The sequence below is a fragment of the Haemorhous mexicanus genome, chromosome 14 (assembly GCF_027477595.1).
Source record: "Haemorhous mexicanus isolate bHaeMex1 chromosome 14, bHaeMex1.pri, whole genome shotgun sequence".
NCBI lineage: Eukaryota > Metazoa > Chordata > Aves > Passeriformes > Fringillidae > Haemorhous > Haemorhous mexicanus.
This window is the reverse complement of record NC_082354.1, coordinates 1,384,912-1,400,050: the sequence shown is the minus strand read 5'-3', so window position 1 is coordinate 1,400,050 and position 15,139 is coordinate 1,384,912. Positions and strand designations below refer to the sequence as shown.

Here is a 15,139-nt window from a genome sequence, read left to right as displayed (position 1 = left end):
CTGACACCCCAGCCATGTTCCATCCCTGCCATGTACTGCAGGCTGACCCTTATAGCGCACAAGGGTCCATGAGGTCCACGTGCAGTTTAGGGAGGACCCCATACCAAATGCCCAAAGGAGGCCACAACTCTATGGGAAGATCATGACTGGAGCAAGCTCCTGGCAGGCAGGACCTGTGGCCCCATGGAGAGAGGAGCCCAAGCTAAAGGTTTGCTAAAGGGAATTGGACCTTGTAGGGAGAGCAATAGAGCAGCTTTGGGGTGTGTCTGGCATCTGGCCCAGGTCAATCTCTCACAGTTGATGTGAGGACATGTCATGTATTAAAGAAATTAAGCTGAATTAACACACACACACACACACACACACAAAAGAGACAGTCCCAAAAGCTGCTTGAGGAACACATGTATTACCCATATGCTTTTTTCTACCTATGAAGTTGATGTCCAGTTGCCCTCTCCTTCTCACAGTCTCTGATATGCCTCAAAGTCATGGTGAAGCCCTACATGCCTGCAGGCCTGTTTGATCAATTGCCTCATCCCCATAGCCCACAGGGTCTCCAACCCCATGTCACTCTGGAAGGTCACTGCATGGTCACAGGCAAGGCAACTCTTAGCAGGAGCATCAGTCAGAGCTGCTGTTTGTGCCACAGGCTCGTGGCAGGAGCCACATCCCAAGCAGGAGCTTGTCCAGGCCCAGCAGCGTCCATCATGTTGCTCCAGCCCAGTCCTGGGTGGTTTGCCAGGACATTGGAGCAGTGCAATGGGACCAGACTGGCTCACACAGCTTCTGTGTTGTCTCTGATCACAGCTGGCCGGGTCTCTGCAGGTCTGAAGAGGACCAGCTCTTTCCTGAGTCTGTGCCTGAACAAGGGTGCTGGAGTCCCCATGGATGATTTAGGCAATCACTCACTGGAATCAGGGGCTTGCCCTGGCCCAGGATTGGTTGGACAGCTGGAATGTTCCCACTCATACAAAAGAGTTCTTCATGGGGAGTGGAAAAAGACAGACGGGTTGTGACATTTCAAGATGCCATCAGCAGCTGAAGTTTCCAAGTAGATGCAAGAGGGGGTTTCTGCTTTGCCTCAGAGGTGCGAGCATCATGTGGATTTCTGCAGAATCACAGAGAGAAAGTGCAACATTCACTGTGGGGTGAGGTCCCAGCATGTCCCAGGAGAGACCTGTCACCACTATGGGCAGTGTGGGGCCTGGGTGGAGTGTCTGAATTAGATCCCGCTTTGGTCTACCTGGCAGGTTGCTATGTGCTGAACAGGACTGGACTGTGCTGGAGGATGGACCTGGGTCAGGGGTAAGCCCCCAGCCCCAGGCAAGATGACAGCCCCAGGCAGGTCTGCACAGGACCCCGGACCATCCCTACATCACCACTGCAGCCTCAGTCCCGTGCATACAGCAGGGTCCTCCCTCAGCATTCCATGCTCCCTCTGCAGCCTGGAAAGGGCTGAGCCAGCAACTGGCCCTTAGGCACCCAGCCCACCCTACAGCTCCATCATCTTGGAGGTCAGATGCCATCTCTGGAGCTGGCCTCAGGCCCACAGCACAGTGCTGTGCCTGCAGCTACTGCTGTGGGGGCTGGTGAAAGCTCTGACTCACCACCATCTATCCCCTGTTCCTGCCTTCTCTCTGTGGTGTTTTCAGATTCTGCTGATGCCAGATCAAAGCAACAAGAGAGATGCCACTGCAAGCAGCTCTTTATTAGAAACAGTGGGTTTAGGACTGCGCAAGAGTGTATTTCTTATTACTAATTCTCAGAGAGCTGCCAGCCTATGAAAATGATGTACAGTGGAAAATTGCTCTTTGAGGGCTAATAGGGTTTTCACAGTCATTGAGTGGGAACCATTGTACCTGACAACCATGAGAGATGTGGTGGCCCCTGAAATGATGGGGGAAAATCAAGCTCTTCTATTTTGTGGGCTGGCAGTACCCAGGACCATCTCCATTAGCCTTTGAAAACCATGGGAGGCAGAGCTGCAAATAGCAAGGTCTGCCCTGACTCTGTGCCCACACTGCTCTGTCTGCTTTCTCTCCTGCCTGTCACTGCAGCTGCCCTGCCACCTCTCTGGGACAGCCCAGAGCCACCCCAAATCCTCACAGCCACCTCAAGTGCTGTCCAGCACATCTGTGTATATGGCAAAGACCTGGGACCTCACTAAGGCCCTGTCACTCATCCTCCCTGTGCAAGTTGCCTTTGTGACGGGTCTGTAGCTCGAAGCAGGTTCCTGAAGAAGCACAGAGCAGCTGGACCCCATCCTTCAGCCCCGAAAGGCTTTGTGGGTTGACAGGTCTGAGCTGCAACGTCCAGACCACTGACTTCTGCTGCACGTCCCTCTCAGTGGTCTTAGCTGCTTGCCTTGGTCGGGAAGCCGAGCAGGATGTGGGTGGGGACTGTGAGAGCCCCAAAAGCTGGAGCCTGAGTGTGGTGTGTTCAGAGGATATGCATCAAGAGGGCTGCAGAGCTGACAGGATGCAGAGAAGTGAATTTGGTGGCTCAGCCCTGTGTGGTTTCTCTCCAGGCAGGAGCTTTCCTGCAGTTTAGTGTATTGGAACCCAAGCAGGGTGATTGGGACATTCAGGTCACCCCAGGAGACTGTAGGGCAAAAACTGGTCCTTCTTCATGTGCTGGTCTGGGTGTGCCCTCACCTGGGGATGCATGGCAAGTGACTGCACTCAGAAGGTGCCAAGGGCACCCTGACAGACTCATATACCATCTAGCTTGGTCACCAGGTTCCCTTACTCTGCAGGACAACCTCCCCTGAGTTGTCCTCACCGCTCACCACTGCTCTGCTCAGGGTCTGTGACACATAGCCAGTTCCTGCGCTTCCCTTCCTTCAGATGCCCAGGAATAAGGGATTTCTGGTCCTGCAGCCTATGGGATTGGCAGCTCAGCTTAACACTTCCCCACTTCCTGGCACTGCTCCAGTAGCTCTCTGCCCCCTAGGGTCATTCATGCCCCTGGTGACAGACAGGACCAGCAAGCTACCCTCTGAATTGGGTGCATATTGGCTCACAATGCACTCTGAGTTTTGTTGGGCAGGGGGAGGGGGGGGGGTGGGGGGGCTGGGTGTGCTTCCTCCTCATGGCACCACAGCAAATAGTATGAGTCTGTCTCCAGCATTTTTCATTCTGTGACATGAAACCTGGCACGATTCTGATTTTTTCCATCCTCTATTTTCCAGAGGATGGAAAACAGGCTAGATAAATATTTTTGTTAGGAGAAAAGTCCCAGCTGGGTGGCATGCCCACCTGAAATGGATGGTAGATTCATCTCAGCTGTTTCCCAGTTGTATCCATGCCTGACAGATGGGGACTGGCAAACAGAGGTAACCAGTGATCTCTGGATAATGCACCTTCAAGCACTCCATGAGAAATGAGAGTCTCTGTTTTGTGGTCAGCAGGGTCACAGTCAGCCTCATGATTAAACAACAGAGGCTCAGGCTGCTCATCACCCTGTCCTGTCTTCCTCAAGAAAGTCCCAGTGTGATGTCCCATCCCATAAGATGAGACGACACAATAGACTGAGAAACATGGAACTCATGCCAAGACTTCAGGGGGACTTTCTATGTGGCACCTATGAAGCAAGCACTGTTCAACCTGTCTGAGCCCCAACCTCGGTGCAGGTAGGGAAAGGCACAGAACAAGTTGCCCTGTCTCCTCTCCTCCATGAATAACACCTCAGGATTTTAAGCTCCTCAAAGTTTAAAATCTTCTTCTGCCTGTCAGTCACTTCCCCACTGCCCTCAGGAAATGTGGCGCTCAGTGAGGTAGGGCATGAGCTGCAGTCACAACAAGAAGGGCCTGGTTGAGGTCATTCTAGCTGGATTTCTCTGAATTAAAGCCTTCCAGGGGAAGAGAAGTAATTAGAAGCATTTCCAGTTGGCTGATAGCATGGTAATTTGAAACTGAAGTCGGGTTAAAAAACAAGATCTCTAATGGGAACTGGAAAAACCTCAACATAGAAGAACTAGGCCAGGTCCCAGCTGACACAGCCAGTGTTGGGAGCTGCATCTGTACCTGCAGCTTTGGGAAGAGTGTGCACTGCCTCAGTGCTGTTCTTTCAGAAAAGCCATCTTTCATGACCCTGTCTCATGGATGGTGTTTTGGGACATTGGTGGACCAGTGTTGGGGAAAATGAAACAGGAAAGCCTTACAAATATGATTGCCCGGCAAAAGATTTTGAGAATATAGAAACTATAAGCGATATTGAAATGAAAGCAAGTTTTGAGATCCCTTAGTTACTGAACAATGGGAAAACAATGGTGTGGCTGGCTGAAGGTACTCCCCTTTTGATGATACAAGATCCTCTGCAAGCAGGCAGGTAGAAGGGTCCGAGCAGACCCTGCCAGCTCGGCAGAAGGGGTCCGAAGAATAGTTTTTAGGGTTTAAAATGTAGCACAGTATGGTAATGTAGTGATTCTTATAGGCTGTATGTAAATGCTATAGGATTTGTATGCTGTACTAGATTGGTTAGTGAGAATCAGAATATTCAACACAGAAGATGATTTATTGTATTGTAACAGGAACTTCGCACTCTTACGCTTTTACTCTTACTTACTTTTCTATGCTTTTAGCTCTTGCCTTTTACGTTATTACCCTCTCATCCTCTCTACCCCTCTCTTCTCTCGGGCCTGCTCCGAGCTGCAGCTGGCAGCTCCCAGCAGGGCCCTGTACCCACGCCCTTTGCAATAAACCGCAAGTTCCACGACCTGGCTTCAGAGATCTCTCATCTCTGTCTGTCCCAACCGTGCTACCCCCCGTCTCACCCACAGACTGGCCTCCATCACTGCCTGGCTTTTTTCCAGAGAGCAAGGATGAGTATTTCCCTCTCCAAAACTCCCTGGACCCCAGCACTTGCTCTGAATTGTGCCACTTTCCTTTTGCTGTGGAGCCCAGACTGATCTCCCCAGTCTGCAGGGGCATCCACCTCAGGAGTGTCCTCTGATGATCCCGGCCAAGGAGTCTAGGATTACGTCAGCCACCTGGAGCTCACAGACACATCCTCCAGAAGGAGGAACTGCATGGCCAGCTTCTGGGATGAAGGGGAGAGGCTCCTCCAAATGCCAGCAAGGTCCAATACTGCTCCAGCAAGGAAGCTCTTGGCAGCAGAGGATAAGCCTTGTCACTGGCTGAGTCCTGTCTCCAGGGACTGGAGCATGCACTGAGAATCAGCTTGGGATGCCCAGATGCCCAAAGGCTTTGTCACTGCCCTCTTGCTGCCATGAGATGTAAAAGTAGCAGAAGACGTGTGGTATCCCTCAGGGAGGAAGATCATGCAAAAAGAAAGCATGGATCCATGTGTTTTGTCCAAACCTCAGCCTAATGCTCTCCTGATCCACCTCCAAATACCACTGGAGCCAGGGTTAACCTGCCCAGCCTTCCACAGCACTTCCCACTGACACAACGCACCACAGTGAAGAGCAGAGCTTCTGAAAGGCCAGACCTTGTGCTGGTCAGCGAGGAGAAGTGCCGAGTCCTGCCTCCAGGGAGGAACAGCCCCAGGCACCGGGACACAGTGGGCTGACTCTGAGCCAGTGATCCAGGCCAGCACAGACTGCGGCTACAGCTTCACTTCTGCTAAATCTCAGAGGAGTTTCCACTGCAGGAAAGCCCCCGCCCCTGCACAGCAACCTCTATGCCAGCAGCCTTTGTGCCTGGCTGACAGCACACCAGAAAAGCATATTAAAATATAGTTTATTGCTATTCTTAGTTTATAAAAAAACAACAAACCAAAACCCATTAGTAACAAACCCAGTCCCCAAACCCAGCACTATCTGAGGCAGGCTTACGAGGACACACCTTTAGTGCAGAGGAAAGTGGCAGTGAGGGCTGAGGAGGCTCTGCTCGCTTCAGTTCCCACAGAACCCACCATGCCCACTGTACAGTATCCATTTGCCTGGGGCTAGTTAGGGAGGGCTGGCCGAATTCTCAAGGTCTGGTGGGAGTCCTGGGGAAGCCGGAAGTGTCAGAGGGGGAACACAAGATGTCATGGCTGTGCAAAGCAGCTTTGATGCCTCATGTCAGCAACACAGGATGTGAAGGCATGCTGAGCCAAGGGGCACTGCCCACACCTTTCCACAGACACAGCACTTTGCCAAACAGCTGCTGTCTGTTCTACTGGGCTTTCCAGTGTGGAAACTAAACATGTGCCCTACCCTGTGGCTGCTCCTGGCCTCAGGTGCCAGAAGTGTTGGTGGGAACTAGGGGGTATCGAGCTAGAGCATGGCTGCACCCTCTGCAGGGTTCAGCGAGGCACAGAGACTTCTGAGCTGGGAGGAGCCATGCAGGACCGTGTAGCTAGCAGCACGTGGCCCTGGGTGCTGGCAGTCATGGGAGGGATGCCCTGATCCTCAGCCCTTCATCCTCAGGCCCTTTGCAGGTCCCCCTGACCCTTTGTTTCCTCCCATAGCTGGTCCTGGCACTGCTGCACCAGGCATCACCCCCAGCACCCACCTACCCCCATGTCCTATGGGGAGTCAGACCCATGTCACAGCCCTCAACAGTGAGCGCAATTTTTCAACGTGATGAGCTGCCAGGGCAAAGCCTTTCCATATCTTCAGAGGGAGCTGATGTCTTGGAAGCGAGGGCTGTCCAAATGCCAGCCCCAGGTGCTGAGCAGGTTGGCAACAGGCAAATACAAACAGCTCCAGCCCAGGGGAAGCACTGGGATCCCACAACAAGGACAGGGTGGCTGGGACCACACAGGCTGACAGATGGGAATGGGGAGGCTAGGCTGGCCTAGCCATTTGGGGGTGTCATCTCTTGATGAGAAAGCACTACTGCAGGAGGCTAGTCCTCAGCTTTTCCCATGACACATAGTCACAGGCTGTGAGAAACATTTTTGGGAAGTAGGGAGGCAGCTACATCCAGATGGGAGCATGTATGCATATGGTCAGCACTGCTGTTGCCCAGGGGTTGCAGCCAGCAGCACAGAAGGAGGAGGCAGTGGCAGGGGCTGTGAAGCACGGTGCTGTTTCTGAAAGGCAGGAGCTAGCGGTGTTGTAAACCCTCTCCGGTCTCTCCATAGGCTGGATTTGGTTGTGTCAGAACTGCAGAGTTGGAGGGCTCAGCCAGGGCAATGCTGCCACCCCACCCCACCCCATGGCTAGGTCATCTTCCTGGCAATGCTGGCATATGTGTGCTCGATCTCCTCATCTGCAGGACAGGTTTGATTGAACTCATCACAGGCATAGGCGTTGTTGAGGTACCGCCAGACACCCGTCATGTCCTCTGGGATCTCAAAGTCACGGTACTTTTTGGCTGCAATCTAGAGGAGAGTGAAGGAGGGAAGAGGCTGAAACTTCCAAGACCTGGGGGAGACTCACTCTCTGGCTTTGGCAGGGGGACTCTCTGCCCACTCCTCCTGGAGCAGGTGCCCCCCTACCCTGGCCCTGGGGGCCAGTGGCATTACCTTGATGATATGCAATTTGGGGAGGAGGTTGCAGTCAGCCAGAGTCAGATGGTCTCCATCCAGGAATTTCCTCTTGGAGATGGTGATGTCCTCCACACTATCCTGGTCAATCTCCTCTGGGAGAGGAGTGTTCAGGTAAACATCCAGGCGCTGAAACTCCCGCAGCAGGGCCTTCTCAAAATCTGGGAGGACGGGAAACCAAGAGTAATGAGTGTGTGCCCTGGATTCCCAGGCAAGCTTTAGGCTGTGCTGGGCTGCCTGAGCCTCACACAGGTTTTGCAGAAAGGGAAAACGCCCTCAGGGCCACACCATTGGGACACAGCCTTGACCCTGGCCAGTCTCCGTTCCCAGGGGACTACAGCAGCATCACCCTATGCTCGGCTGTTATCCCTGTGGAGGGAGCAGAGAACTGCCTTCATCCTTCCCCTCTGCCCCTCCACTTCCCAAGGAGAATTCAATGAGGCAGGTAGCAGGAACCTTAACGCCATGGCAGGATGTGCCAGCACACAAAAGCATTTCTTTTGCTGCAGCATGGTTGACAAGAGTCGAACAACCCCAATCCTTACTGATATTTGCTTCTTTGCGTGCATTCTTGATGTATGCTGAGAACTTGGCAAAGATGTCACTGCCCACATCAAAGGACTCCTTGTACTTGGGGCTCAGGTGTGGATACCTTAAAAAAAACATTTATGTCACTGCAGGCAGGAATGGAGTGGGGATGGAGCAGGGATACAGCAGTGTCAGTTCCTGGGCCACAGAGTCCAGGGCTGGTACTGGAGGATGCAGGGGATGTTCATCTGGTTATGGGAGAATCAGGATGATGTAAATTACTGCAGCTGCCACCCTGTGAGTGTGTCTTCTATCCGGGGTGTTTGCCAGGAGACAATCTCAGGGCAGATACTCCACAGTTTGGGAACACTGGTGGCAACAGAACCCCAGAGCAGAGCTCTGCCTTCAGGCAGTTCTGGACCAGCCCAGAGGACACACATTGGCATAGTGGGGTCTCAGGAAGCTAGAAGCTCCCATGACTTCCTCAGGAACTATCTTCTGTTTGCTGACATGTTCCAGGCTGTGCTGCAAGAGCAGACACATTCAAGGAGTCAGGTGACAAATGTATTTGAGCTTCCTCTGCAGCAGTGGGGGGCCTGAAGCCACCCAGGGCACGGGGGAAGCTGGTTTGGGGGGCTCCCCAGTGAGCTCAGGGAAGACTACCCAACCACCCTCTGGGTCACCTGCATTGTTGCTGTCAAGCTAGGGCATTTGCTTTCGTTCAGCTGAGTGCACTGAACATAAACAAGCAAAGGGGTCTCACATTCCCCTCTACCTCAACACCAGCTGCCACAGCCAATGGCAAACCCACCAGTGTCAGGGTCCCTGCAGGGACCTCCCCATGTTCCCCCTCTGCCCCCAGAGCAGGGGTGCAATGGCTGGTGCATTTCCTCCCACTCTTTTCCATTCCTGGTGTCCCCATGCCCTCCCCAGTGGACCCAGCCCCTCAGACAAAGGGCCTGCCCTGCAGAGCAGGCTCACGGGCTTGGGGGGGGGGGGGCATCCACCTGCCTGGGCTACCCTGGGGCACCTCCTGGCACCCTGCCTCGATTCCCCAATCTGCTAAGCCCGGGACAACACTGTGACAGGCCCCAAATTGGGGAAGGAGTGAGTTTGCAGTTACATGGGTGGACCCAGGGTCTGCTCCAGGAACTCCTCAATCTTGATGAAGTCTGTTTTCAGCTCCTTGTTGAACAGCAAGAAGGGTGGGTTGGTGCCTGGTGCCAAATCTTTCAACTCTTCAGGTTTCCTGGAGCAGAGAAAACAAGCTGGCTCAGAGCCTGTAGCACATCTGCCTCCACCAATCCCCGAGGAAAGTGGCCACAGCAGAGGTGGGGGCTAGGAGGTAGCACAGGACCAGGAACATTCCCAGCTCTGCTGGCTTCAGGGAGCTGACAAGTGCTCTCCAGCCTCTGGATCTGCCCAGTAGTGCCTTCAAGTGGTTCCCACATTCCAGCAGGACAGGGAGTCCCTGGGCCATGCACATTGGCAGGTGGCTCCCATCCGTGCTGACCCACACTTGCACCCCAAGTGAGGTGGGCAGTTTGTGGGCAGCGATTGTTCCTGTGCGGTGATACACAGGCTACAGAGCAGGCAGGGGGAAGAAGTGCTGATGGGGGAGCTGAGCAGGGCGTGTCTCACCCCACTGCTGGCCCTGGGCTTCAGTGCCACCTCACCTGGTCATGTCCACCGTAGTGACATTGAATTTGACCCCTTTAAGCCAGAGCACCATGAAGAGGCGCTGGCAGAAGGGGCAGTTTCCAATGTTTTCTCCATCCAGACCAGCCTGCCAGGAAAGCAGAAAAATGAAGATTTAACCCTTACACAGACTGGATGCCCGGACCTGAAGAGCCACTGGGTACAGCAGGCTGCAGGGAGCCCCTCCCGACTCCGGGGTGTGGGGGCTCAGCTGTAGGACCCACCCTGAGCCAGGGCCCTGAGGGCCAGCAAGAGCATACTCGGGATGCAAGGGATTGGATCCTTCCCTGAAATGTGAGATAAAGCCGGGAGGAAGTGGAGAAGGAGGCAGGGAGAGAAGGTGATTGCCAATGGATGGGGAGGAAGGGAGGGTCCACTTGGCCAGGACGCCAGTCTGGAGACAGTGGGAGAAGGGAAATGAGCTCATGTTTGCCAGGAAAAGAGCAATTTGTTTTCATGTGCTGGTCATGTCTGCCTCCCATTTCGTGTTTAACAAACCCAGGCACAATGTGTCCAACCCAAGAGCCAGCCAGCAGCCGGCCCCAAGCTGGGCACAGGACGGTTGTGCCAAAGAGAATTTGTGCTGGCATCCCACACAGCACTGGGAGGAAACAGAGACAACTGTCAGCTGCTAAAGGAACCCTTTGCAGCCTCTCTGCATGAGCACAGACACAGGCAGAGTGAAGCACATTTCCTTGCTATGTAGCAGCTGAAAATATCCTTTGCAAAAATGACTGAAACACCCTTTGAGGAGTTTGGTAAGAGGATATGGCAGGTTCTCCCATTCACAAAAACTGGCTGAGATGCTGCGGTGAGACGGAAGTTGTGCTGTGGTAAGAGGTAAAATGGCTCACAAGAAACTCAGCTTCTTTAAGAGAATTACTGGGCTCCTTAGCTGCATGTGAAGCGTGGTGCTCCAGCTCACGGCCACCCTGCCCTGGCAGGGCGGAGCAGCACAGGTCATGCCAGCCCTGTTACAGAAGGATGCTGCTCCCCTGGAGCAGTGTGGTGGGACAAGCCTTAGTGGGACAGCTCGGCACTATGCCTTGATATCTGAAAGTGAGCTGAAGTCCTGAGGCTAAGCAGGAGGATGATGAGATTTAAGAGGATCTGGCAGAGTCAAGCAGCAGCAAAAACATCCAGGGTGAGCAGCTGGATGTGGCTCTAGAGTTCACACCTCTTTTGGGACCATAAGACAGGATGGCTGAGGAGACAGAGACCTGTGCCTGGTTCTCCTGGGCTGGAGGTAGGTGCTACAATTCACCACAGACACCCAAAAACCTGTGGAATCTGGAGTGCACGGCTTCTCCAGGAAGAGAACACTGACATCAAACTCACCTTAAGGGGGACTGCAAAAGGATCAAAACAACCTTCCAATACTCCAGGTAGCAAGCTGGAGCAGGGGTTCTGTTTTTCCATAATACCAAGACATTTAGTCTTTCCCGAAGAACAAAAATTACTTTTAATAAGTATTTTTTATGTCATGAAATCTGAGGAAGGAAATGGGAACTGAGAAACGTTGATTCCCTAGGATGTGTGCCCAACATTAAAGCTGAAATCTACACATGAGGCTGGTCAGTGTCTATTAATAGCAAATACACCCAGAGGGGCTACAGCTCATGAACATGCTGTGTCATTAATAGAAATAGGGCTTCTTTGGAAAGGAGTAAAACTGGGTCTCAATCTTCCTTTGAAGGAAGAGAGAACAGCCTCGAGGGCTGCCCATGGGCAAGAGCACAAGGCATCTCTGCTCCCCCTCCCCAGGACCCCTGCCACCTATGACCAAACTATGGCCGTGCTTTGGAGCATCTCCAGAATCAACAGCCCAGCAAGTGCTTTTGTGGCTGCCTAGCACGAGAACCAATGCTTTCCTCCCTGCTCTCCCTGCCAGCTGCACTCTCTTTAACTTCCCTGGTCTCTCACAAGGCTGGGAATGAGAGGGCTTAATTTGTCCTGTTGTCCCCCCAGGAGCTGTTGTGCTGAGCCATGGCAGCACACAGCTCTGGTGGGCATCAGGACAGTGATGGGGTGGGCTGGGCTGGGGTGGGCTGGGGGGGTCAGTGAGGAAGGAGTGTCTGTCGCTCAGGCTGCTCTGGGCATAGATTCTGATCACCTGCTTCAGGTTTTTCCATGCTTGTCTGGTAGCTCCAGTCTCCAGTCTGAGTTGTTCAGGCTGGTCTTCCTCCTTATCTTTTAAAAATAGAGAGCTGGAGAGTTTTGGACTAGAGTGAAAAGAAAATCAAAATGGCCTCTGCCGGGAGAAAGAATCAGATCCATACCAGAATGCTCAGAGCTAAAACCCTTATCTGGAAGAATTGGAGGAGAGCTCCACCAGCACCCGGGCACTGCTGAGGGAGCATCAGGCTCTGGAAGGGCCTTGCTGGCAAACACTGGCCGTGGAGGGAGCCTCAGGGAACCAGGAATCCTCGGAGGAGACTTGCAGCCATGTGCCCTCCCTCCATGGCTAACGCAGAGCAGCATGGAGTGGGGGGAGTCATTGCTCTTCACTTCCTTCCCCAAAGTGCCTCTGCTGCTCCTCCTGATTCAGCAGGAACTGGGTGGGGGCTGGGGTTAGGGGATGGGGGGGCACAAACTGACATTCCTCAATATTTTACCCTCACACAATAGAGAAATCCAGCGTGGACTAGCACAGAATCTCTAGGAGGGTTGCAGGCTTTTAGCCCCCACTTTCTGAGGCATCACTAGGCTGCAAAGGGCATTGAAACCCCAAAGCTACTTCACAGTTCCTGTGGTTTCCCCATGTTGAAACAATCTTAAATGCAGTGGGAGGAGGAAACAGCTTTGCCTGCTTGGGGCACTACTAAATATTCAGTCCCCATGGGACCTGCCACGGCTTCTGCAACCACCCTGAGAGCCAAGAAGCAGCTAAATGCCTGGTGGAGCTGCAAAGCAGTCTCCTCCCAGGCAGGGAGAGCCTCCCAGCCTACAAGATTATGCTCTTGCCAGGGACATGGCAGGGTGAGAAACTGCCAGCCCCTTGGGAATGACCCACCCCAACCTCAGGGTAAAGCGGGACTTGCTCTGCACCTGTCCATCCTTACCCTGGTAACGCCAGCATGTGCCAAAGTGAAAGTTAGGCAGGGTGCCATGCCATGCTGTGCCATGCCATGCCATGTCATGCCATGCTGTACCAGTAGGCACTTGTGGGAGCACCAGTTTTCCCCATAATTTGCAGCTGCCACTGGTCACAGCAACAGCTGTGTCTGGAGCATTCCCAGCCCAGGGAGGTGCTGAAGGCACAGGAAGGTTCCTGTCAGCAGCTAGAGCCACTGTGTCTTTGGTAAAGCTGGGTCCTGAGTGCTAGCATGGAGAGGAACAGCATCAACTTTTCTGTGAACAGACAAGCCAGGACGGTTTTTTCATGCTGAATTATAGCACAGGGGAAGTCCTGACGATGCTGCTGGTTTTCTGTTTCACTTCCCTCTGAAAACCCCCTAGAATGTGCTGCTGCCATTGCAGTCACCTCATGTGTTGTTTTCTTTTCCAGACTTCCCAAGGAAAAGTGTTAAGCAGAGAATTCAAGGCAGATTACTTTTACCAAGAATACACTTGTCCAGATCCAGCTCAGCAAAGCTCAATGTCCATCAAGAAGTGCTGTGGGTACAATTTTGGCAAGGGGACTGGGAAGAACTCTCCTGGGAAGGCTCAGATAGTCCTTTCTAGCAAGTATGTCTAACTACTACCCAAGGAAGGCACAACTCAGTGCCTAGAACTGCTGGGTGCCTCTGCCAAGGAAGCTAGTGCCTCTGACCCAGTTCTTTTGGGCACCAAACTGCCACAAGTTGAGAGCAATGAAGCCCTGAGTGGGCTCTGAATGGGCCTGAGTGCCTACATAGAAACCATCCTTAAAACCTTGATGAGGTAGCACAGAGAGGCATTGCCCCCTACTTATTGTCACTTGACAGTGTGTCCCGAGGCCCCCCTGGCATTGCCGTGGGCAGACACAGTCACTGGCCACCAGCTTTGGCTCCTCTCCTTGTGCACCACCCATGGCCACTGCAGATATTTTGAACTTGAATGTTAAAATGTTCCAAGGAAAGGGCTCAGAAAATTGCTTAATAGAGAAAAATCCAGAAACTGTTTCCAGCCAGTACCCCTCTGTGATGCTGCCCCATCTCACCTACATGTGGACTCCGGTACCAGTTCCCCAAGCCAGCCATGCTTGTTTCATAACTCTGCTCTCAGAAGAGGCTGAAGTGGCTGCTGCCAGCCCTTCTACTTGCTGTTCCCAGGTTAGGGCTTGTCTTATCTGGGTTTTGAGAGGCATGTGTGTTCCCACTCCATCATGCTGCTGCCAGCAGTGCCATTTCTCCCGGGTGCATAACCATCACAAGACCAAGGTATCTCTCAGTCTGCTGAGTGTGACATCCCCCAGTCCCCACACCACCGCATGGTCCCCCCGTTTGGGCAACCATTTAGCCAGCCCTTGTGGCGAGTGACACTGAAATTGGTACCCATCTCCAGCCTCACAGAACATGAAGACAGCTGCACCCAGCTGGATCTTGGTGAGGGTGAGCCAAAGAGTACCTGCCCCACCCCCCAGGACCCACCTTCACAAACAGCTCAATCTCAGGCTCCTTGGGGGTGTTGTGCTGCCGACTGTCCATTCCAGTAGTGTGGGGAGAGACCGCTGGCTGCACGCTGTTGAGGTGAGTCGATCTGTCCCCTGCAGAGCTCTGATGGGGGAAAGCTTTCAGAGGGCTGGTGCCTTGGGCCTCTTGGCTGCTCTTACTCTGCAGAGGGCTGGAGCTCACACTTTCCTTCCTTTTGAAGAAGGAGGAGCAATGGGGTGTGTGCCAGGACCCGCCAGCAAGGGAGGAAGCTGCAGGGCCTCTCAGACGTGACTCAGCACGGGTCTATCTGGTCACATTCAGAGTCTATCGCACCCACCCAGGTGCTCCTCCAGTGCCTCTGAGCAGTGGGCTGGCATCCCAAGCAACTCTGGTCCACAGCACTGCTGCTATCTCTTCCCAGCTGGGAGCAGGGCTTTATAGAGGAAGTGTCTCGCCTGTTGCTCCTCCTGCTGGTCCCGTCTTGGCCCTTTGCCACTCTCCCATCCTCATGCTGGTGTCCAGTGCCACAGGGCTTCTTAATCATTTTGGGGTGAACCTGACTGACCTTTTCGCTGCCTCCTGCAGCTGCATTATGACAGGCAGCCACCCGGAGGGAAGGTACAGCTCCTCTCCCAGCCCACCCCCCTCGGGGGATCCCTACATGGCTTGTCTGAGCACCCCTTGCTGCAAGGAGCTGGAGCTGGGCTGCACAGGGCAAGTGCTCAGGGAAGCTGAGTGGAGCAGTCTGGGCACATGTCACTGACTTTTTGAAGGTGGGGCACAGCCCTTGGGTGGGAAGGATTGCAAAATCTTAAGCTAAGGCAGGAGATAAAAGATGCTGAAGCATGCCGGGGAGCAGCGGGGAACCCCACAGTGCCCCTGGCAGCTGCCCAGCTATG

At 53.5% G+C, this 15,139-nt stretch overlaps 1 protein-coding gene across 2 annotated transcripts; it reads right to left on the bottom strand.

Moving 5' to 3' along the window:
• Nucleotides 1-387: 387 nt before the first annotated feature.
• Nucleotides 388-14,910, bottom strand: LOC132333939 (chloride intracellular channel protein 2-like). 2 transcript variants are annotated; one of them, XM_059859526.1, is made up of 6 exons: nucleotides 14,238-14,910; nucleotides 9,645-9,754; nucleotides 9,092-9,217; nucleotides 7,986-8,092; nucleotides 7,420-7,601; nucleotides 388-1,108 (listed from the first exon to the last, which is right to left on the bottom strand). In XM_059859526.1, exons 1-6 carry the CDS (start codon nucleotides 14,292-14,294, stop codon nucleotides 1,097-1,099), a joined length of 594 nt encoding a protein of 197 aa, XP_059715509.1. In that variant the 5' UTR covers nucleotides 14,295-14,910; the 3' UTR covers nucleotides 388-1,096. The 2 variants fall into 2 exon arrangements, with proteins under 2 accessions (XP_059715509.1, XP_059715508.1); XM_059859525.1 differs by lacking the exon at nucleotides 388-1,108 and adding an exon at nucleotides 5,686-7,275 and having other exon boundaries at nucleotides 14,238-14,886.
• Between the last annotated feature and the right edge of the window lie 229 nt (nucleotides 14,911-15,139).

Excerpts from the sequence above, each read along its gene's own strand:
- LOC132333939 (XM_059859525.1), bottom strand. The coding sequence starts at position 14,294 with ATGGACAGTCGGCAGCACAACACCCCCAAGGAGCCTGAGATTGAGCTG. Across the intron at positions 9,755-14,237 it reads AGATTGAGCTGTTTGTGAAG|GCTGGTCTGGATGGAGAAAA; the intron begins GTGGGTCCTGGG and ends CTTTCCTGGCAG. Across the intron at positions 9,218-9,644 it reads ACTACGGTGGACATGACCAG|GAAACCTGAAGAGTTGAAAG; the intron begins GTGAGGTGGCAC and ends TCTCTGCTCCAG.